The sequence below is a fragment of the Diabrotica undecimpunctata genome, chromosome 4 (assembly GCF_040954645.1).
Source record: "Diabrotica undecimpunctata isolate CICGRU chromosome 4, icDiaUnde3, whole genome shotgun sequence".
Classification (NCBI taxonomy): Eukaryota; Metazoa; Arthropoda; class Insecta; order Coleoptera; family Chrysomelidae; genus Diabrotica; species Diabrotica undecimpunctata.
This window is the reverse complement of record NC_092806.1, coordinates 137,057,929-137,083,585: the sequence shown is the minus strand read 5'-3', so window position 1 is coordinate 137,083,585 and position 25,657 is coordinate 137,057,929. Positions and strand designations below refer to the sequence as shown.

Sequence of the window (25,657 nt, the reverse complement as noted above, 5' to 3'; positions counted from 1 at the left end):
TTCACAGAATTCATTTTGATTTCAGCCAACACTCGGTGTACTGTCTTTTGACCGATTCCATAGATAGATGCAATTTGGGCTGTAGAACAAGTAGCGTTCCCTACCATTTCTGAAATTATGCTTCCGAAGAAGCTTCCTCAAATAAGCTCTCGATGTAGGGCGATCGGGGTACCTGTCATTAAAAAGACGTTCCGTTGCAAAGAAATTATTTCCACATTCACCAATTATTAACACAGCTGCTACTTTGTCGGCTACAGTACGTACCAATCTGCCTTTGTAAACATTTAACCCTCCATTCCACGGGTGACTTTCTTGTGACACAAGTACACGGGTGGGGTGTATCAGGACCAAATTTAAAACAATATTCTCCTTATTAAAAAAAAAAAAATTTTTCAATATTTTTAAGGAAACTTACTGATGTAACGTTGTGCTACCTAAATGTACATATAATATGTCTATCAATACATATTTTTATAGTTTACTGCGAAATAACTAACACCATTATTTTTTTACAAGAGTTTATTAAAAAAGTCATGAACGGCAAAATACAAAAGAAAAATATAAAAGAAGACAATATTATTATTCTATATACTTACAGTAATACAAGTAAAAAGGATACATCCAAAATTAAAATTAGAAACAGAAAATAGAGGGGGTTAAATTATGTAAATTTTCTTTCTACATGATCAGCACAAAATGCTTTTATATGTTCCATACATAACCAGTTTTTGTACAATTGGCAGAAATATGTACCAAGTTTTTCTTTTTATATAATACTTATACATCCCTGTTTTCGTGGGGCTGGGTCATCCCTCGTCATTTGCTCAATTTCAGAAAATTGTGCAGCAAGTAATTGTGATGTTCTCTATATACGCATATTTAGGGCTCGTATTTTCATATTTTTCTGGACTAACGCAATTCCTAAAGAAACAATCGACGAGAAAACCTAAATTCTGCATTCGTATTATTGGATCTCAGTATATAATAAATGCATTTATAGCTGCAATATTAACCAAGCCATAGTACAAAACAAGAAACGCCCACCCACTGGTGGGGTCTGTCAGGATACTTTTGCAGGTAGCGATTGAAGGGATTCATACAATTTCACCAAATTATGCTAAAATGTACTATTCAGTGCTATTAAAAGGTACACCAAGTCTAGGAAAAAATTACAAAAAAAAAATTAAAAAAATTAAGCAATTTCATTTTTAGTTGTACTGATAGACCCCACCCGTGGGAAGGAGGGTTAAATGTCTCGTTAAATAATAATTAAACTAAATATTAACTAAGGACAACTAACTAAAAACAACTTGACTAAACTTGAACTGACTAAAGTAAGCAGAAACAGAAACTAAATATTCAGGTATAAACGCGTTTGCAAACTAAAAATAACTAGGGAATTACAAACGGTACAAGTCCAATTTTGAAGTGGAGGCTAAGTATAACTTAAATCCAAATTTAAAATAACAGAAAAACAACAGAAACAAAACTATGTTGATAATGGTTTTTAGAAATTTGGGCGAAGGAGCATTTTGTTGTCAAACTCTTAACGAAACAACTTTTTTCAAGTATTCATTTAGTAGACTGTTACAAAAAAAAAATAAAAAGATTTAATTATTTTCAAATTATAGTGTGACCCAAATGTTATGCTTGACAATGTATTAGATTATCACTAGCGGACCAACCCGACATCGAGTTTTTTAAATGAAATTTTTATTTTGCGAGAAAAATTAAGAGATCAATACAAACAATATAAGCAAGAATATACATAACATTCATCAATAATATTGCAAGTAAAAAGTGTATTAAATATCACGAAATATTTCGTCGAAAACAATGTTTTTTGTTACAATGTTATCATTTAGCAGTTAATTTTGCATGCTGATCACGAATCCGGTGTCAGATTTGCTCTATCTTGACGTTTTATGCGCGTTTCGGGTCACTTCCGGTGTCGGATCGCAACCGGAAGTACATATTTAGATTCGTCTCGACGAGACCTTTCGATCCATATATACATTGTGGGGTCTAAAACTTAAAGTAAATTTTAACTTCCGGTCATCTCAAAACGGGAAGTGAATTTTTGTACCAAAAGTATATCTTGACAATCTCATACGTAATACTAATAATATTCCAAAAAAATATTTTAATTATCTAATATGGTTTTTGAGTAAAGTGGTGAACAAGAAAAGGGCTTAGCGTTTTAGTATATAAGATTTAAAAAATAAAAAATTGTATTAGTAACAAAACTCCGGCACACGGACTTTTTTTTATTAAAAAAATAATTAATAATCTTTACCACATGCAAGTTACCTATGGAAAAAATGTGTATTCGATCTTGCGGAATATGCAGCTATCAGGTGCAAACGTTTTACTGAGATTTTGTGTATTATAAATCATCTTCACAAGTCAACGCTTTCGTAATATATTAGAGTGTCATATTGAATCGCTGCCAATAATTACTAAAACTACTAATCATTGAAATTTTAAAATAAAAAGCCACAGCTTAATTAGTTTTAAATAAGATTAATTAGTTAATAAGGTGTTAACATACTAGACCAGTTACTTTTACTGTAATACCTGTAGAGCCTTGAACAAATAACCGTAACATTGCGTATTGAAATACAATACCAATAAAAACGTACGTTTACGTTTCAATTATCTGCTTTTTCCACTACTTAGTTTTCGTTGATATGTTTATCCTATTACCTAAGTTTTTTAGCATATAGCGTGCTCGGGCGATGATATTTTTTGATACTTTTTTAAATTCATATTTGACATCTTCCATCCATCTTTTTTTGCCTTATTTCAACTTATTTTCGCTTTCATTATCATTCTCTATTCGTTGTACGGTTACTGTTTCACGCATACCTTCAATTATAATTTCATTGGCCATGTTCATTCTGGCCTTTCACACACTAACCTCTTGTACCGGTTCAATAGTTTGACGTTCTTATAATTTGAAGTACATATGTTTCTAGTACTTTTAGAGATCTACTCACTTAAATCTGGACGAACATGACTAAAGTATGTCAAGCCTAACAGAAGTGTTCCTGGTCCTCCAAGTTATAGATTGTGCGTAGGCTTAATATCCGCACCCTTAAAAAATCGGCGGTTACAAGAGTTTAACGAGAAGAACCTGAAATTGTCAAACGACGACGACTACTCGAGAAAAAGGTACCTGATCTACATATTACCACGAATATTCTATCCCTATATAGATCAGGAACTATCCTTATAGAAACTGGTTAGGCCATGTAGAGAGAATGCATAACTCATGTACCATGGACAAGTAAAATCACAAACTGGAAGCCAAGAGCAGACAAACGTAGTAGAGAAAGACCACCTACAAGTTGGGCTGACGACATCATGCGTATCATCAAAAATTTGCAACAAAAAGTACAAAATCGCAAAGAATGGAGGAGTTTAAGGAAAGCCTATGTAAAGCAAAAGAATAAGAAACGAGGAAGTTCGTAGACGAACCGGAGTGGAAGACATTATCGAACTTATTACAAGGCAAAAATGGAGATGGGCAGGAAATGTTGCGAGAATGAAAGACGACAGTTGGACAAAAAAATTGCTTGAGTGGAGACCACGAGCTGACAAGCGAAGCCGAGGAAGACCCCCAACGCGATGGACCGACGACCTCAAAAGAATCGTGACCAATTGGATAGCAGAGGCGCAGAACAGAAGCAGATGGAAAAGTCTAGAGGAGGCCTATGTTCAACAATGGACAACTCAGGGCTGATTGATGATGATGATGATGATGTAAAGCAGTGGGCGTGATAAATGAAGGCTGGATGATAATGATGATGATATAGATCAGGAGTTTGCCCGGTCATAAAGGGGTGCACACGGTAAAACAAGTCTCGCGAGAAACAGTTCTAGACCCAGAACCATTCTGTGATATCACTAAAGATGCTAAAAAAACGAGGTTCAGCTGAGAAGAAATCGTCAAAAGAAATGGAGAACCTATCAAGGTCAAATTCGGACTAAGAAATCGTCAAAAGAAATGGAGAACCAATCAAGGTCAAATTCGGACTAAGAAAATATTGAATATTGATAAAAATCTTTCGGACTGGTGATTAATGGCCATCGTTCTTGCTTTGTTTCTTGCTGTATCTTAGAATAATTCTTGCATGTATTATTTCCATCTTCTTAATTTATCTTTAATTGTTCATCTAGTGATTCCAAAACAAAGTGCTAAGGAGCATTGTCAACGCTCCTTGGTACTATAGGAACAGTGATCTCCATAGGGAATTAGAAATAGATACTGTTAAGATCATTGAAAAATTTGCCAAGAGTCACGAATAACGACTTCTTCAACACGTCAATGCTAAGGGTCTGAGAACACTGTTGGCCTTTGTTGAGGCTACAGGATTCAACTGTTGGAGTTGAATAGAAAAAACACGGTATAGTACAATGATCTTACGACCACGTGCCAGAGATTGCCGAGCCTCGCCTGAACTAAGAAGAAGGAGTAGACTAGGAGCTTTACTAACTTTGGTCAAAAAACTAGATAAGCATAGAATGGATATAAAAGCTCTACAAACGAATTAGATGTACCGGAACTGTTTCTATAAAAAAAACTCATGTATTCTACAGTTATGATACTAAAATTGATAAAATTTAACGCGATAGAAAATCCGGCATTAAAAATAGTGGCCTAAAAATTTATGAAACGAAAACAAAATACATGAATTTAAGCAAATTAAGAGAATTTATACATAAGGTAATTCAGGGTGGTATGGTGAAAGTGAAATGGTCTATTTCTTTTTCCGGTACACAGATGTCTCTGTAAATCTAAATGCCGACAGTTTATTACCATTTATGCAGCGAGTACGTTGTGAAAATCAGCCCCGATTTAAAAACCGTAAGTAATTTGTGTTTGTGTTTTGTTTTAATTAAAACTGTTTCCGGTGATCAATAATTTTTATACAATGCATGCATTTGTAGACGTTGCATCAGGTAGCTTAGTCCGCGAGGTATTTTTCGATATATGCTGCTTTCTCAGACTGTTTATATACAACATAACCTAGAAATCGTTGCCTCTAACACTGTGAATTTCTTGCTGTGCTTTTCACCATTTCACCCATAGTAAATGAGAAAAATGGTGAACTCGGGCAAGGGCGATACGCCCTTGCAAAGGCCTTTTCCAAGGCTTATACCTATTTCTGGCGCCGCTGTTTCAAATTCGACCCAGTCCAATTTTTTTTATTGGTTTGGTCCGATTTGCTGTGGTTTGTCAGTGATTTAAAAAAAAACAAACTGTACTCATATTTCTCGTCATAAGTAAAATGGAATGAGCCTGAATGAAGCATTAAAAGACTTTGGCGTTCCATGGTTAATGGTGAAGAGAAGAATAGCTTTACAAAAAAGCCTTTAAGTTGGCTGCCTGTCTTAACACAAGATTGTGAGAAGATAATAGTAAAACATCATAAGATAACAAAAATTCAAATTTTCACCGACTAGAACAAAAGTACTTACCATGGCACATAAACTGGCAAGAAATGTAATCTCCATCACAAGTTTAACCGTGAAAAGGAAGTTGTTGGAATGGATTGGCTACATTTAGTATTAAAACAAAATCAAGAACTCTCAATCCTCAAATCGGAAGGAGTTTCACGATCAATGGGGCGATTTAACGTAGATGAATCTGGACTTCAACTAAATAATAGACCAGGTTATGTGTTGGTAGCAAAGGGATCCAAGAGCGTAGCTGCAATAATATCCGGTAAAAGGGGTGAAACCATATCTGTAATCCCTTGCTGCAATAATGGAGAGGGTATGTTTTTACCCCCAGCATGTGTTATGAAGGAAAAAATGAAAAAGCCGAGTATAAGGACGTTATGCCGCTTGGTTCCATAATTTTCAAGTCATCAAAGTCGGCGTACGTAACAACTGACATTTTCCTTCTGTGGCTAAGGAACCATTTTGCACTGAGGAAGTCTGAGAGAATAGTCGTGCTTATTTTGGATGGACATAGCTCCTATTATAGCAGAATACATTAAAATTTGTTGAAAAAAATAACATAGTTTACCCAGCCAAACGACCTATTATCTGCAGCCACTAGACAGAGCATTTTTAAACCTTTCTTCTTTATGTGTCGTCTTCTACCGAAGGTTGGCGACCATCAAACAATAGGTTTCTCTGTTTTGTGCCGCATATATTATGTTCGCAGCTTCTGGTATTTGAAACCATTCTCTCAAGTTTCTCAGCCAGGATTTCTTCTTTCTGCCCAAACCTCTTCTACCTTCAATCTTGCCTTCCACGATAAGCTGTAGCAAACTGTACTTATCATTACGGAACACATGGCCTAGGTATGACGCTTTCTTCCTTTTAACAGTTGTTAACAATTCCACCTCTTTACCCATTCGTCTTAATACCTCTGTGTTGGTCACTCTGTCTGTCCAAGGTATTCTCAGTATGCGTCGATACAGCCACATTTCTAGAGCAGCTAACTTCTTTCTTCTTTATAGTTACTGCTTTAAAGCTTTAAAATTCTATTATTACAATGCTTGTAATTCCTACATTAAAATTTCCAAATAAAAAATTCGAAACTAGTGTTTGGAGGACTGCTTACAAAGGCATGGGTATACGCAGCTACGACAGACAACGCAATATCGGGATTCAGAAGTACAGGAGTCATTGCGTTTAATCCTGATTCTATCCCCGAATATGCCTTTTTAACATCAGATTCCAATCAACAACATAAAAACAACGAGCGACGTGAAAATAGACCTACTTCACCTCAACTAGGTTGTTCGCACTGGCAGAAAACCACGAATTCCTTAGAAAACCCGACAGCAGAAGTTGATAAAGATCAGAAACACCAGATGTGACTTTAACAGTGACATATTTCGCCGATTCATATCCTAGATAAAGTTACATTTGCAAGGAAGAATTCCAGAGCTTTTATCGGCAAGTTGCTGGCGTCACCAACGAACTTTCCCTTAGTCTTAGCTGACGTTCTATTTAGCTACACGATCCAATTAACAGCAGTACAAGAAGAGATGAATAACTGATAACCAGATGTCTCTTTCTTTATCTCTCTTCCTTCAAGCTTAACCCTCGGGGGACTGTAGTGGTTGTCGTGATAGATGTCTTGTATAGTCCATCTCAAAGATCTCTATATCTGGTTGTTTCTTTTAATTCGTGCATTGGTTTTTCTGTAATTTGTTCCATCTATCTTGAAGATTTTCCTCGTGATCTTCGACCTTGTATTACTACGTCGAACAAGATACAGAAATGCCGAAAATCACTTTAGATTTAAGCCATATAATGAGAATAGCTTGTAAGATTCTATATTGTGTACTGCATATAAAAGGAGCCTCCATTCAGGATGTAAAAATGCAAGAAATATGATTTTCACCATTCAATTGATCCCTATTTTTCTTCCAGAACTAGACCATTTTAATTATCCTTTTTTATGACCCTCGTATACCAGAAACAAAATTTTACGGACAATTGAACTTTTTATTTTATATTATTAAAATAAAACTGAAAACTACCTAATGTGTTTATAATTTGACACATGTTCCACATCTCGAGCACAAAATACAGCTGTGATGGTATGTACCTGACCCCATTGTTCATTCCCTCCCCAAAAAAACGATGGCATCTATTGTAGAACTAAAAGGTGCAAACAAACTGCATGTGTAATGTCGACCAGGCAGTTGCCTTTAAAAACGTTATTGTACCAAGAACAGTTATAAGTATGATACGATTGTAATATAGAGGAAGTTCCAGTTTGTGAGTTCTGAATGGTCAGTTAGACATTGTATATTCTGTTAGTGGTGTTCGTAACGTTAACAGATTATTGCGAATAGATTTATCAGTAGCAGTTGCGAAAAGTTGCGAATTTGTGAGTTTTAATGTGAAATGTGAGTTATTATTTAATTTGGAAGCAAATTTATTAATGGAGAATATAATGTGTAAGTTAATTTTCCTATTACGAATTTATTGACATGAAATGACGAATGAACGAAAACCGTATTTATTTATTGTTGATATCTGCAACATTCTTGTATTATATTTTTTCTTAGGTTAGATTAAATAAGAAGTATACAGGGTGAGTCATGAGGAACTTTACATACTTCTACCATATGTAGATTCCCTCAGGGAGCATATCATGTGGCCACTAAAAAATGTCAACTCCTCTTCTTTATTAATTAACAGGGTGATTTGTGTAATTGACCATTTATTTCATTTTACTGTAGTGTTTATACGGCTCATTTGATTTTTTTAATTTTTGCATGATACAGTACACTACTATAAGCATTATATCGAGCATTTATATCAAGCATTCGACTGGTATTAGCTAAACTAAAAAATTCCAGGACTGGCTTTGGAAAAATTAATTTAGGGATTTGTATTAAATATTACACCCTGTATAAATTTTTTTTTAAAAATGCAATAAGTGATTTTCAAACTACATAAATAGCCAATGAAAACGACATATGCGACAATGTTGTCGCACTTTTATTAAATTTTTAGTGAACGATCAAATCTTACCAAAAATAGAACAACCATAATGAAGTATCAAATTATAAGGTATTAATTTAAACAAATGTTATAAATTCCAAACTTTTTAATTAAAATGAGTTCCTACAACATAATCTAATACGTAGAAAATTAACATCTTTACTGTCACTTTGTATTATCTCTACGATAGAATCAATTGTTTTTCAATTTTAAATTTTTACTCATAGATCGTATTGGGGCATTATTTTCGATAAATAATAAATTAAATTGATTAAAAAGTCAAACCTCTTGTATGTGTTAGTTTTTGTTAATTGTAAATGATTAAAATTTTATGTCAAATAATAATACATTGCATCAACTGTACTAAATAAAAATAAATCTAAAAAAGTTTAAAATGAAGGTTGGCGTTGACCGTTTGACGTTTCTTGATATTTTATACCCATTGTCATTATTGTCATTATCAATTATTATTTATGTGTACAAGAATACATATTTCTTCTGCCATATCTACGTTAAGTACATTGTGTTAGTTTTGGTAGAGCTTTTGTTACTTTCGTTCAAAATGCCACATCAGTTTTCGACCACAGAATATGCAGACATAATATTTGTTTATGGATTCTGTAATGGGAATGGTAGGGCTGCTAGTAGAGAATATCGCAGGAGATTTCCTAATCGTCGAACTCCCAGTCATCCAACATTTGGGTCAGTTTTTAATTATTTGCGAGAAAATGGCACTTTTCCTAGTGGAACAACAGAGCGACATGTAGATGAAGCGCAGGAAGATGACATTATGGACGCCGTTACTATGAACCCTACAATAAGCACTAGACAAGTAAGTCGAGAACTCAATGTTACTCAATCAAAAGTAAGTAGAGTCTTACAAAAAAAATAATCTATACCCATATCACATTCAAATGGTTCAGCGACTACATGCTGGAGATGAGATCGATAGGTTGGAATTTTGTAGATGGATTAACAATAATCGACCAACGCTATACAGGACACTATTTACAGATGAAGCCCAATTTACCAGAGACGGGATAAATAATTCACGAAATTCACATGTGTGGGCAGAAGAAAATCCCCATGCTATTCGAGAACGTCGTTCACAGTTAAGGTTTTCGGTTAACGTGTGGATTGGTGTCATAAATAACCAATTAGTAGGTCCTCACTTTTTTGATGGTCCTTTAACAGGGCAGGTCTGTTTGAACTTTCTACAAAATATTTTGCCGAATTTGCTTGCCAACGCGAACGTTGCTATCCGAGGGATGTATTTTCAGCATGATGGGGCACCCCCACACTTTTTACTGGCAGTGAGACAACATCTCAATAATGTTTATGGCAACAGGTGGATAGGACGTGCAGGTCCTATTTCGTGGCCTTCAAGATCCCCTGATTTCAATCCCGTTGATTACCATATTTGGGGACGATTGAAGCAACTAGTTTACGCAGTGAATATTAATAACCGACAACAATTAATTGATAGAATTATACATTGTTGTAATACTATTAGAAACGATCCCCAGAGTATCCGTAATTCAATACGTCAATTAACAATTCGGCAACAAAAATGTGTACAGGCTGCAGGGTTCCATTTCGAAAATCTATTTTGAATTATTTTTATTTTGTTACCATTATTGTATCTTTTCCAGTTCTAATTTATGGGTTTATCATAACTATGTACATATTTTTAGTTTTTTTTTTAATTGTTCTTCGTTATTGTTAGTAGTTACTGTTTTTTGTTGTGCAGTGACTCAGTTTATCATTTCAATTAAAATGTTTGAAATTTATAACATTTGTTTAAATTAATTACCTTATAATTTGATACTTCATTATGGTTGTTCTATTTTTGGTAAGATTTGATCGTTCACTAAAAATTTAATAAAAGTGCGACAACATTGTCGCATATGTCGTTTTCATTGGCTATTTATGTAGTTTGAAAATCACTTATTGCATTTTAAAAAAAAATATATACAGGGTGTAATATTTAATACGAATCCCTAAATTAATTTTTCCCAAGCCAGTCCTGGAATTTTTTAGTTTAGCTAATACCAGTCGAATGCTTGATAGTAGTGTACTGTATCATGCAAAAATTAAAAAAATCAAATGAGCCGTATAAACACTACAGTAAAATGAAATAAATGGTCAATTACACAAATCACCCTGTTAATTAATAAAGAAGAGGAGTTGACATTTTTTAGTGGCCACATGATATGCTCCCTGAGGGACTCTACTTATGGTAGAAGTATGTAAAGTTCCTCATGACTCACCCTGTATATGTTACAATTAAACTTCGAAAATGGTAAATCTCGACATTAACACCGGTTAGTCTTGTTTTTAACCGAAATATAATGTTAATGTACAAACAGGTTAATGTCGAGTGTAACTATTCTCCTTGGTTAATGTTGAATAATGTGTTAGAAAATAATACAACGTTGCCAATTGTATAAAAAATACATACTATTTATTCAAACGTGACAAACTTCCGTGACACTAAGAGTTGCATAAAATATTAGCTACCTTACAGTAGCACTTTTTTGAACCACATTTGGTTTTGCACGAGCATCTTTTGTATCCTTGACCACCATATAGAGATGAAGTCGCTCCAATCTCACGAAGAGATTTTCCACCAATTGAAACATTTTCGGTAGCAATAAAGGTAGCCGGACAAACACTGTACTGATTTCTTGTAAATAACTTATGGTAGTGTGCCCTTTTCTGCCCCGATTTTATAACACATGTTATCTTCAACTGTCATAACAACGCCTAATATATTTCTTGTATCAGCTCGTCCTCTATCAACATCGGGGAAAGGTAATCTAACAATATCACCAATTTTTCAAACCTGTAATAACTTATTGGAATTTAGTTTCATTTTTTTGGCTTGTTGAATCTTTTGCTTGAAATCTATTTTCGATATTAGATTTCTTTCGGCAACATATTAGCCACCTTAAATCATTTTTATTATGTATGTATGAACAAACATATTGCACGAGATACATACGCAACCGATCGAACATTCAAACTCACAAACACCACAAAAAATTAGGCTGTTATTGTTATAAGATTCTCATTTAACGTTTCGTTAAATTTGTTTAATTCTTCAAATGTTCCTTCGACTTCTGGGTTAACTGGAGGAAGAAGATTTACAGAATACCAGGAATTGTTGTTTTTGTTTTGTACTTCGTTTGTTTCGTCGATTTCTGTCGTAACTGGGGAAATAATATTTACAGATGTTTTGGAATACAGACACGGGAGCAACCAATCTTTCTACAATGTCTTTCGGGGAAATGCTAACTCGGAATGGACCTTCCGGCTGTTGTCCCACATACACCTCCATATTGAGTAGGTAGTTCGTACGTGCGTCAACTAATGCATGTACCTTGATTCCATATTTCGATGACTTATTTGGCATATATTGGCTGAAAGCACCCCTCCCTCTCTCCCTCTGAACCATTCAAGCTCTCGTCTCAGAGGGAGAATGTGCAGATTTGCAATTTTCCACAAACCTGTAATAGAAAGCTCTGATATAAGCTAGTTTATCTAACTTGACTCATTCCTCGCGGATTTGTTTGTTATTGAATCTTAAATATGAAATTAAAAATTCGAATCGACGTTGGATCAGTGTGCAATGGAAAACGTCCATTCCTGTTTCGTCAGTGTTCCACAATTCATATAAATGACGATGGTTATTTCTGAATGCAGTAAGTACACAGTAAAGTAAGTAACAAGTAAAGGAGTTCCAACACAGCCTTGATTTCTATCACAAATGTATTCCCATAACGTGGAGAGTTCTTCCAACTTTCAGATTTTTCTGCAATTTGTTGGTTAGTATGCTTAACCAAGTCAGCAATCATTTCTCCATTAATAAATAGCAAGAAGCGCTCAATTGGTGTCTTTCTTCAAAGCATGCTTTGCGTGATTTTTGACTCCGATAAATGTGTAATTAAGTTTTCTGCTCTTGTTCGAACATTTCGGTCATTGGGTTCTTTACTCCATTTCATTTCATTCTTTCCGGAATAATAACAACCTTGTCTGATACTTTCTATAACAGCTTGCTGATTTCCATTCTCTTCTTTGGGTTCTTGTTCCATATCGGGATAATCGCTGTTGATACTTACATTATCAATATTGTCTTCTGTCTCCGAATCATCTTGATCAATAAATTCGTCTTCATTTTCACCCATAGTCGCCCATTATTTCCAAATCTACGAGAGTGAAATTATGAATAACTCAATATAAATAGTATATATGTAAGATGGCTTACCTCTGAAAATTACATCCAAGTACGAAATAAAAACGGAAAAAATAAACTTGCGAGTTCCGACACGTGGAGTGTGACAAACCCCAGACAACTTGAAAGCGATACCACTCACGGTCACGGTATATCTAGTTGACAACTGACCTGACTGGTGACTCCATTAGATTGTAGACAAATAATATGTATTCGAAAGCTACAGAAGCGCTTTTGGCGTTTGGAGTGAAATTTGAACTTATAACGGTTACTCTCTGAACTGACATATGGCATAGAAGTGCGCGAAGATACCAACATCGAAACAGATGCTAAGGGTTGCCGAGACGAAAACCCTAAGAACAATAGTGGGCAAAACAAGAAGAGACAGGGTGAGAAATAGAAACGTTAGAGAGCAGTGCAAAATTCAAGATATTGTAAGATGGCAGCGTAAAAGGATGTGGTACAGTCATGTAAGACGAATGAGAATAGACTCTCAAAAATTGCCCTAGAAAACCACCCGCCCGGTTCAAGACCTCCCGGAAGACCACCTAAAAGATGGAGGGATAGTTGGCAATCTACCTCCCAGGAAATTAACCAGAGGCAGCTTTAGAATTAAACAGATCGAAAGATCTCCAAGAAGTAGAAGAAGAAGAAAACGAAGACTCTCTGAACTCTGGGGTTTCTCACACCGGATGCCGGGTTAATATAAATGAAGAGCGCAGATATCGTTAGATTTGTAAAGTTACAAAGACTAAACTGGCTTATCCACTTCGAAAGAATGCCATATAATCGTAAAAGTTATCCAGAGATGGAAACCTCAAGAAAATAAGTCAAGGGAAAAGCCCCATAAAATGTGGATAGACCATGTCTGTAAAGTTAGCATATCCATTTTATAAGGCCGAATTCAGACCAACACTATAACTTATTGCTAATTTATTACCGAGTTTTAAAAACTGCAGAATAAACTAGCAGATTATAAGCAGAAACAAAAATTCAACATACTTTTAAACGATGTCTATCTTTTAAAACAAAAATTCTTAATTGAATAATACACTTCCGAGATACACAAAGTATAAGCCACATTAAATTCCTCTTCCGATTATTTTTATTGTTGACTCAACTGTTATCGTAGTATATTTTATACCTCTCGTTAAATTAAAATTAGCATACATTTATTTATCTTTCAAACCAAGCATTGTGTTAAGAATTATAAGTAGAAGAATGATTCTTTTGTTAGTCACCATTAAAATGTCAAGGGACCTCGATAGGAATAATCCCACGGGTTACACAATATATTATATTGATGATGTGTTGAATTGTGTTTAATTTTACAAGATTAATCAGTTTATAGTTGTTAAATCCCTTTTCTGATTTCTGATTGAATAAATCTCTATATTTAAATACATTCTGATTTCACCAAACTTTATTTGGTATAAGAATTTTCTGTCTATTGAGTGCAAGTGCATTGTCATGTGGGGAATGCCAGTGGACGGGATGAAGTACATTCATAGACATTCAAATTAGTGAACGAACAAAACGTCGCTATTTTAACAAGACTGCTCATTGAAATCTGTAAGTACGGTAGGATTTTTCAAGAAATCAGACTATATTCCTATCCCTAAAAACAACAACGCACACAAATGCAAACATTTCAGGTTAGTAAGCTTAGATGACGGATAGTTTGAGTTTCTAGAGGAAAAGGATTTAGGAAAGCAATATTTGGATTATTTGTTCTATTTCATCAAATATAAGAAGGCTTTCGAAAACATAGTGCTTTTTAACATTCTACAAGAGAAGTGTATATTTTTACCAGTACGACGTATAGCCACTATTTTCATCAATGCTTTGCTGAGCTTAAATCATCCAAGTTCGATGTTACTGCTTCGCAGAGATCGTTTGAGATTCATCCATACTGCCTTAAGTTACTCAGCCATGATATTCTTTTCCTACATCTTTTGCTCTTGATTTTTATGTGTATTGGAGTCCGTATTATCTTTTTGATATCTTTTTGTTTATTCTGAGGAAATGTTACCAACGACTTCTCAAAAAGGTCCGAATCACTGTTGGAACCAGAGGAGGAAAGTCCATACGCAAGCAATTTTGCCAAATGGAGTCATGGACAAGCATAAATAACTAACTGCGTGCTCAATAAAACCCCCTCTTAAGCTCACATGAAATCGCTGTGGTCTTCTAAAAACAAAGCAGTACATAGAGCGTCGATTATCCGAACTAATTGGGAGACATAGGTGTTCTTAAAATCGGTTTTCTCGGAAAATCGAACTGTATTAATATAGCTATACAAATTTTTTTATCCACGGGTGAATGAAAGTCATTTTTAAATACCTACATAATATGAATTTAATGACAAACAAAAAATACAGTCTTTGCAACAAACATTCTAGGTACAATATTAATGAAAATTTAAGATTTTTTAAGCGTTAATTACTAATGCTTAAAAAATCTTCAGTTCTTGTCTGCTGAAGCAAGTTTGCTCGTTTTCGAGCAGCTAGGTCACGTAGTTTTTTAAGGACAGGTATTTTTCATTCTAACATCAATGAGTTGGGGAGTACAGGAAAACAAGAAGCAATAATGTTTTCTCTTTTTTGCCATTTTAATTGATGGATTTAAACAGAGGATATAAAAGTTTCTATAAATTATTCCATGAAAATTGTATTATCCATCCAAGCACTTGTTTGCGAAGTGTAAAAGATAGGTATCGCAGACATATTAATGTGTTTAAAACAGCGTGGTTTCTTCCTTTTATCAGTGACAATCAATGGTTGCCAGTCGCATTAGCACAATCTAAGGCAGTGATACGATCCTTACTTATTGTAGGTCTAGGTGCTGCTAAGTGGCAAGAATTTTCCATGGTAAAACTTTCCAATTGAACCCAATTTTGTCTGCATTGTAAACGTTTTGCAGGGCGTAATTTTCTTCCTTCAGTAACTCCCTTAATTTAATTTAGAATTAGTCTACTGCTGATGAATCAGTACACATATTTGATCCTTGTATTTGAAGCTCATGAATGCCATGTCTCGTGTCTTGACAGCCTGTGCTTGCTTAAAAATTTGACAGCTCTCCGATTTTTTTGTTAAATTCATCTGCTTTTTTACTCAGAATTCAGATCAAAAATAGGTTCTCCCTGGAATCTTTTTTGAGTAAACCACTTTTATACAGCATCATCTAAATCCGTGTTTTTTTGGCAAGTACTTTCATCGTTTTACGACTTGTGGATCAGTCAGAAGATTTAAGCTGTAACATAAAGTTTTGTCGAGAGTTCGGATAATGGACGCTCTACTGTGGCTGGTTTCAAGACAGCTACGATAGTTATATATAACGAAAAAGGTTGGTGTACGAAAAATTATGCAGAATCTTAAAAAATAATACAAACTTACTTTTGTGAAAAGAGAAGTAAGTATATACCTTATATGGAGAGAGGAAAAATGAAATAAGTACTTATCACTCATCCTGTATCGCCCTTTTTGGCTTCTCCTTTTTTTTAATTATATTTGTAATTGGGTCCGCTATACAATTACATTTTTTTAGATTCTGTATTCTAAATTCTTCTGATTCTCATCATTCCTCACACGACAATCAATACATACATAATCGTTTTTCTTTTTTCTGCCATATGTATAGGACCTAAATGAACCGTTTCATTTCTTACTTGGAGCCTCACTTCTATTAGATGGCCGTTGTTGGTATTATACGCTGTTTCTCTTTTTTGCTAGAAGGGAATGTAGTATCTTTCATATGATATGAGCCAAAGCCTTCTTCAGAACAATCTTCCATTCGCCCCTGTCTCTGGCAACTCTTCTCCATGCTTTAACTCCAATGGATCATCCTCTATGTTATCTTGATACCTCTAAGTTTTGGTCTTCCTCTGGCTCGTCTTCCCACTGGTCCTCTTCAATTTCAATTCCCAATTTCAATTTTATTATTTAAGAATTTATGGGTTTCTTTATTTTTATGTATTTTTGATTAAATTGCTTTAAAATAAATATTCTTTGAAATCGTAGGTTTTTTTTAATTCTATTAAAATAATAACAAATATCAGGTGATTCCATATAAGTTTGGTTGTGTGTAGTTGCTCGAAAGTGGGGCAATAAAGAATTTTTATATAGAAATATGACTTCCGCTACAAATATCGACTTGCATGTAATCCAAACATATTTGGAGCCTTCGATTATAAATCTATATTAAAGGAGTCGTTCTATTGCATAAGTATTTCAATAATGTTAATTGATCTGTCAGCCAACAAACTTCAAATTGACGATACGATAGACGAACAGTAATCACGTTTAAATAAAGAAAATAGTGTTAATTTTAATTTTGCCCTATATGTTACTAATACATATGCGATTATGTTAAAACTATGAAGTGAGTAGGATATTTGAAAAGTTTTTATTATCTCTAAAGCAATGCTAGATGAATAATTTAATAAATTAAACTTGTTTTTGGTTAACGAAGCCGGTAATGAATGATGATAGACGCGAAAAGAAAGTTCGATCGTGTTAGAGGATATCGCATTTTGTAGTTATATTTATTTATGGCATTGTTAAAGGTATACTGAGTGTGTCAACTTGGCTTTCGTATTTGTGTCATTCCTCGATACTGAAATTTTGAGAGTTTGTTAAGGACCTCTTTTGTGCACTTTTTATGTGGCTTTTATATATGTGATGTTTCTTTTATTGATAGTAGATTACTATATATAGCACTTAGATTCTCAATGACTTCTTTTTTCTTTAAGATGTTCTGTGTGGTTTTTATTAGACACATTTCTAAAAATAATCTTTTGTTGTGATTTCTTTCTCTTTCCAATATTTTTACGTGGTCATAGTTTGGAGTGTGACCCATCGTGACTGAATGTTCACTTAATGCGCAAGTTTGTACTTTGTTCAGATTAATGTCACTCTTGTGTGATATTAATCTTCCCGACATGTTTCTGGATATTTCTCCAATATAAATTTTGTTGTAATGAATGCAGGGTAGAGAGTGCACAACATTGGAGCTTTCTTTAATTTAAACCCAATGTTAATTAATATCATCAGTCGGATGTTATTTATAAAATAAATTTTAAAGACTGCAATTCAAGATATATTGGGCAAACACACCAATATCTACATAGAAGGGTTGTTGCACACAAACATAGTTAACAAACCAACAAATTAAATACAGTAGCCTTAGCCTTTTATCTGAAAAATAACCATTCTTTTGATTTTGAAAATTTACTTATTTTGAAAAAAGTATTAGGTACTCATTACCAAAAATACATAAACCAACATTAGCTGTTAGACCTATAGTATCATCAATAGGATCTCCTACTGAAAATATTGCTGGTTTTGTTATAGCAATTTTGACTTCTTCCTATACATATGATAATGAATACTTAAAAGATTCTTTTGATATTATTGATAATTTCAATAGAATGCAACCACCTCAAGGTTCTGTACTTGTTAGTTTGAATGTGGTTTTACTACAATAGATAAGGATACTTTTATAAACTTAATAATTACTTTCCTATTCAATAACACCTATTTTTCGTTTTTTTACCAAATTTTTATTTTGGAACACTAGTGGGTGCAAAAATCAGCCCCATTCTGGCTGCATATGTAATAAATGACTTTTTAGACACTATCATCGCAGTTTTGCCTTTCATCCTTTTTTTCTTAAAAAAATATGTTGACGATATGATCTTAGCTATACCTAATGGTCTGTTAGAAGACTTACTTTTTATATTTAACAGCTTTGATCCATACATACAATTCACCATCGAAGTAGAAGACGAAAAACAAACTTAATGAACCCCTAAAGAACAGATATCAGATGTAGTTTACAGCATTCCTTGTAATGATTGTAACAGTAAATATATTGGTCAAACTTCTAGATGTTTCAAAGAGCACATCACTACTCATAAAAGTGACTGTAGGCTTTATAGGTGTTCTTTAGCTAACCACGTTTACACCCAGAATCACAGAATGAATTTTGCAGATGTCAAAATCTTTGAAAAAGAAACATCCTATAATAGAGGACTTTTTTAGAAATATAGAAAGCTATAACAACTGATAATGTGATTAACACAAAATCAGACATACAATATCTAACTGAAGTGTACTCCTTTCTGCTAATGCTTATTACAAAAAATAATCAAGTTAGTATATTAGACTCTCCTGAATAAACCATCTTGTCTTGCATTTTTCTAAGCCCTAAATAATAAAAAAACATTCAATAATAGTTTATTTTCTATATATAAAAACCAATAACATAATAATTATTAGTCTAAAATTGATCCTAACATAAATTTCATATTTTAAATATAACTTTTCTCCTAAAACCGAAAACTGTCATCGTTCTTTGACAGAAATTTCCGGATCTGATAACTGACGGGCTTCCATCACCTTGAGTCATTGGGTATTTAATTCATTGACCATGTGGCTTCAATAGTGACAACTGAATAATGTGTTCATCCTAATATGTGTATTTTAATAATTGTTTGTCCATAAATGTATATTAATTAAATAAATAATTTGAAATTGCCAGATTAGATCATATACACTTAGATTGTCTGAGTGATGTATAAATATATATATATATATATATATATATATATATATATATATATATATATATATATATATATATTATACTGTATCGATATTTCCAATAAAGAAAATTTCTTACTTGAAATAAATTGAGTTCCTTTGTATTGAAAGAAAGGATCCAACACAAGTTTTAAAAAAATTAAAAAATTAAAAGACGCATATTGTTTACTTCTCTTATTATACAAAATTGCCGGAATAGTTAAGTTTCCCGAACAATTACCACAACTTAATATTACAATACATACAATATTAAATCATATTCGGATATTGGTGACATGGACAGAGAGAATGGAAGGAAAACAAAGATAATGAGAATGGATTAAGCATTTCGCTGAAAACTTTCAGAAAGCAGTTATCAATGTGGAAAAAAGAAAAAACACATCGAAAAAGAAAGCGTCTAATATCCGAGGATTAGGATTAAAGGAAAATTAAAAATATATTAGTTTGAGAAAAAAGAAGAAGAAAATTTAATATAATCACCTCCTATAAAGACCGATTGTATAACTATTCTTAACAAAATTTAAGTATCATGTGGAAAAATATACGTAGTAGTTTCATGTTCATCATGCTATTAACACAGTTAATCGTGAGAAAACTGGACACAAAGAGCATTGCGCAATCATATAATATGAAAAACAAAAAAAATATTTATATGAATATCTAGTGAGCGTAGCGACAAAATTCCAGTTGAGCAGTTGCAAGCGATCCCAATAAAACAGTAATTATAAGTCACCCATAAAAGTAGTATAATTAGATAGCCTAGGAAAACAATTGGAATTTAGTTTTTAGTTTACTTGGGTTTGTTCCGCCAAAAGTTGTGCCGTGTAATTTTTTGCTGGTATCTGTGTAGTGCATTTTATAAAAAGCTGATATTAGAGTAAGTCTAGGGTCTTAGTCTTATGTAATTAGTCTACAGAGTCTTTAGATAGACCAAAAAAGCTTGTAGACATTGTCCTATGTACTTACTCTTCTTTTATTATAGATTACCTACATCGTGTGATTGGATTTCGGTTTGTCCTATTAACATCTTTTATAAATAAAATGCTAACGCTTATTGTTTTCTAACATGATTCGTGTTTTATATGGACTATTTCGGTTTAGGTGTGCCACTGTGCCCCATACGAATTTTATGTAAGAGTTAATAATATCCACAATTCATCTTTTTTGACAAATCGCGTATATAACTGAAAAAATTTAATATTTGACGATTATATTTTAGGTTTTAGATCAGTCAGAACTTTTTATAAAGAATAACTTTTTTTCATAAAACTAAAAATAAAAAAGTACCTATCCCATATGGTGCAGACTTCATTGGCACAAAATTTGGACCTCGATTACACTACCACTGTAGGTTAAAGCTTGTGAATTTTATTCATTATTGATTTTTTTTACTAAAAAAGCATGCAAAAGCCTACAATTTGAGAGTAATTTTTGTTAATTTGTTGCTTATAGAAATAACCGTTTTTTAAATTACCAACTATGTTAAAAATTCGTAAAAAAGATTTCTCTAAAAATGAGCCCTTGCTTAAGCTTCAAAGATAAATTATGGGTGCGTTGGTTGCTGCCTGATTTTTGATTTTGCTTTTTTCAGAAAATCAATTTCTAATTTCAAATTGATCAAAGTCGTCCTATTTCTGGTTCTAGTCCACGAAAATGGATGTTTTCTTTTTAATTTGTGATAGCTTTTCGCGTAGATTACAAAATATACAATCAGTTATTTCTTAAATTGTTTATTTAAACCAGTAATTTGTTTAAACACTGACTTATAAACATTTATTTTGTCAAATATTGTATTTTTCTTATTCTTATAATTAGAAAACGTTGGGAAATAATAAATAAACTAAAAAATTATAAATTATAATTAGATTAATTATAACTTTATTACTAGTACTACTAGTATTTAGTACTACGCCGGATAGGTAAAGAGAGAGAGGTAGGAATAAGTATAAAGAAAAGAAAGTTGGAATACTTGGGTCACGTTATAAGACATAATAAATATAGAGTACTACAACTGATCGTTCAAGGGAAAATAGACAGCAGAAGGGGTCCAGGGAGGAGAAAACACTCGTGGCTCCAAAACTTGCGGCAATGGTTCGGATTGTCATCTGCTGAACTATTCAGATCTGCCGTAAACAAAGTCAGAATAGCCATATTGATTGCCAACGTTCGGAACGGACAAGGCACATGAAGAAGATAACTTTATTATAGAAATTGATTTTTTAGCAAATTAATTTAACTTTTATTCTTTAACATAAACCTTTTTGGTCACTAGAGAATCCCTCTAGACTCAATAGTTTACGCATAATTGCACATGAATCCCGTCAATGAAAACAACATTTTGCCAAATCCCAAAAAAACATAAATCAGGGATGAAAATTTGGAAATAGATAGTTGAAAGTGTTTATTATTAAAAAAAGTTTACAATCCTCCATTTTTCAAAAAGTGTTGGGTCGGTTTCCCCGTCTTCCACATCTTCTAGCATGCATAGCAGTGGGAAATCGTTGTCGACAGGATCTGTGGTTTGGGTTGGCCAGCTTAAGCGGTTTACTTCTTCGTCTGTGTCGTCTTTTTCCTCTTCTTTCCCCTCGTCGGACGGATTTCTTGATAGGTGGTCCGGGAGTTCGTTTTCTTTGCCTGATATGTGATGTATGGTGAAGTTGAACTCATGAAGAAGTAACGCCTATATTGAGAGTTTCGCCTTGTCCTCTTTGAATCTGTCGAGCCTCAGGGGGCTTGGCTGTCCGTGTAGAGGGTGAATTGTTGATCCTGTAGGAAGTGCTTGAACTTTTTGAGGTCCCATACTAGTGCAAGACGTTCTTTTTCATTTATGGTATCGCTTCTGTGCTGGCTTTAATTTAGTTGAAGTATAAGCGATAACTTCTTTATTTTCTGCTATCCCTTGGAAAAGCACTGCTCCCATGCCGATTTGGGAGGCGTCTGTCTGGAGACTGAACGGTCTAGAAGCGTCTGGTCTATGCAAGTATAGCTGTCCTTCGATGGCCTTCTTAATTTGGTTGAAGGAGTTTTCGGCTGCTTGTATCCATTTCATCCGTCTTTTATTGACTGCGGTGTGATCGGTGAGTGGTGTCTCAGCAAATCGAGGAATGAAATGTATTAACCAGTTAGCTGTGCCGATGAAACTCATTAACTGTTTCATCGTCTTCGGAAGGTTGAATCCTTTGATCTTCTCTACGTGCTCTCCCAAGGGTTATGTATCTGTTGATGTGATTTTGTGCGCCAGGCATTCCAGCTCGTTGGCAGCAAATTTGCACTTTTTCAGAGATGCTCATAGTCGTCTGAACAGTGCGACTTTTCTCGTAACGAACTCCTCTGCCGGTTCGTTTTTCTGTTTTGGCCATAGAGTTTTACAGTCAGGGCGAATAGGATGCGAATTTTTCCAAAAAACGAGTCTTAAATGTCTTATAGCCTATCCCGGCTGTATTGTGACTGTCTGCTCATGTCCGTGCTTCTCCTTGGAATGAGTTGGCCGTCAGGTAGTCCACCCAGTCATCTTCTTCGACTTCGAACTTTGTGAGAAAGTCTTCTGCTTTGGCTAGGAATTGTTTCGGTATTTCCGTTTCCTGTCCTTTAAATTTGGGGGGCTTGGAAGTCCAAGTTCTTGGCTGACTGGGTACGGTTGTGGGGCGTGAAATGGATAGTGCAGTCAGGGCTGACAGGAGTGCACTCAGCCATGCATCTGAAGCTGATTGTTGTTGGTCCTGGCTTGTAGATGGCTGTCCTGTTTGGATCGTGGGTTCGGTTTTCGTTTGTTGCTCGCCATGTTACCGAGAGGCGTCGGTTGTGGCTTTTTGGTCCATACCTTGCTCGTCGGGCTTCTTGCGGTCCTGGGAACTGGACCTGGAGGTGTTCCTAGTGTCCTTCTTCTTCTTCTTTGATTGCCTCTCCTATCGGAGATTGGATATCATTAGGGCGATTCTAATCACTCCACGGCCTGGATTTCTGCGTCCTTGGATTTTTCCTTGCATTATATTTTGTAGAAATGTGTACTTTTGTCCTCTCATCAGGTGGCCAAAGTATTGAAGTTTTCTCTTTTTTATATTCAGTATAACTTTTGGATCGTTATTTATTCTGCGTATTACCTCTTCATTTGTAATTTTATCCACTCAACTTATTTTTAGTATACGGCGGTAGCACCACATCTCAAAGCTTTCAAGATTTTTAACATTCTTCTGATTAAGAGGCCGTGCCTCAACACCGTAAAACAAAGTACTGAATACATAGCATAGCGTTAGCATAGCATCCTAGTGTCCACCATACTTCTTTGTGCAGTTCTCGGTACTTGTTTACCGAAAAAGCACATTTTCAGGTACTTACCGTAACATTTTCATTGCTTTTTATTTATTTTCAACAAACTTTATATTTGGAAATTGTTCCAAATTATTGATTAAGAAATTAATTAATTCAAAAATGTGTTATTTTTATGTGCGCGCAAATCCAATATGTAATTCAAATAAACAGTTACAAAAAGGGATATATCTAAAAAACTACTAAAGGTTTCAAAAAAGACAAATTTTTAAAGTAAAGTGATGCCGATAATAGTTTTATAATAATTATTTTTTCAATTTCCACAAGGAATCTAAGTTCCTGTTATATACCTTTATATACCTTTTATAAAGGATTTTTAGTAAAATTTTTTCAATTATTGCACGAAATACAGTCCAATATATATATATATATATATATATATATATATATATATATATATATATATATATATATATATTTTGTTATGATATGTAAAATCGAGAAAAATATTGGGTTGATTAAAATATTTCAAGGTTCAAAAACATTAAAATAATTCAGATAAGTAGGATAATAACCAACAAACATTTCGAAGAAGGAAAGTTTTTAAATTCTGGGATTACCTGTATTAAACAAAATGTAAGCTATGCATAAATTATTTCTTTGTTATACTTGAGTGACCCGCATAATTTTAAGTGAAATCCAAAGACAATTGAACCGGGTTTTCCAAATACATTAATGCAGTGATTAAAGACAATAGAAGAGATTTTAGAAAGAGGTTTTTGTTAGTTTTTAAGAATTGTAGAAAAATATTATTTGTAAATAAGTTTTAGGAAATTTTATAATTATAGGTAAAAATTTGTTTGTTATCGAAATGAAAAAATGGGGGAATTGTGACGAGTTTTGATTGGCGGAGATTGAAAAAGGTGGGATAGGTATGTAGGAATGAAAGTTTAGCTAGATTTGGGAGAGAGAAAAGATAATCAGTTGGTTTTCCAAGTCTGTAAGACGAACAGTGATTGTTCTCTGGCGGTTCCCGAGAAGTAGCAAGCAGTAGTGTTGAATGTTAGTGAGTTTTTGTGGAGTTAGTGTATCTGACAGAAGCTGAAGCAGCAAAATATTGTAAGTCATATTTTTCTACTTATATTCCAAGAGTCACTGTTCAGGCCAACGAGAGATTCAGTTTATCGTAAAGAGAAGATATTCCAAGAGTCATTTTTCACTCGGGCCAACGAGAGATTCAGTTTATCGAGAGGAGAAAGGCTATCATAATTTGAATGATTTGTGCTTTTGAAGGAGATCATTAAGGACGATATACTTGCAACAATCTATTGTAAGATTGCTGATTACATAGGGAGTGGTTGAGAGGAGATAATATAGTCTACAAGGAACAAGGATTTGGACCACTCATCAGAGAGAGAGATATTTTTGTTTTCTGCAGTTTTTTTTCTTTTATTGATAACACAATTTTTACACTTAATTTAGAAAGGATATAAATATTTTGATTAGGAGAGTTAGAATAGTTTGGGATTTTGAGATTTCAATTAATATTGTTTGTACCATTAATTTTGATTGTTCACGTACGTAGAACAAAATTTTGAGAATCATTATATGAGATTTGTTTATTGAAAACTTTTGAGTGTGAATTATTTCATTATTTTTATTTCAATATATAGTGTTAGATCATATGTGTTTTTTATTATTCCGGTATTCTTTGGACCTTACCTTTCACATGTAATAGCATAGATATTGAAGCACGAATGTAACCCTGAGATAAAAGAATTAAAAATTGTGATAGAGTCATAATCATATCATTTAAATAATTTTAATTAATCAAAAAATTAATTAGCTAATTATTGCTTGGCGCACCAAGACTTTAAATATCACAATAATATATATATATATATATATATATATATATATATATATATATATATATATATATATATATATATATATATTTATATTAAAACTAACGACATGCCGGAAACTAAAAAAAAAATGGAGTTCCTTATGCATTTTTAACAAAGTTACATGTTCGTTTTTTGAATTTGAATTTGAAATAAAAAAATTTAAT

The 25,657-nt window shown here is 33.6% G+C and overlaps 1 protein-coding gene across 3 annotated transcripts in view; it reads left to right on the top strand.

Moving 5' to 3' along the window:
• The window catches only part of LOC140440098 (uncharacterized), a 457,243-nt gene that overhangs the window by 234,241 nt on the left and 197,345 nt on the right, over positions 1 to 25,657 (top strand). For 2 of the 3 annotated variants that reach the window (XM_072530371.1, XM_072530373.1), the window contains exon 6: positions 4,787 to 4,870. The exons of the other annotated variant lie outside the window; for it this stretch is intronic. In XM_072530371.1, coding sequence (XP_072386472.1) covers positions 4,787 to 4,870 — 84 coding nt within the window. The remainder of the gene's footprint in view (positions 1 to 4,786; positions 4,871 to 25,657) is intronic. 3 annotated transcript variants of the gene reach the window in all.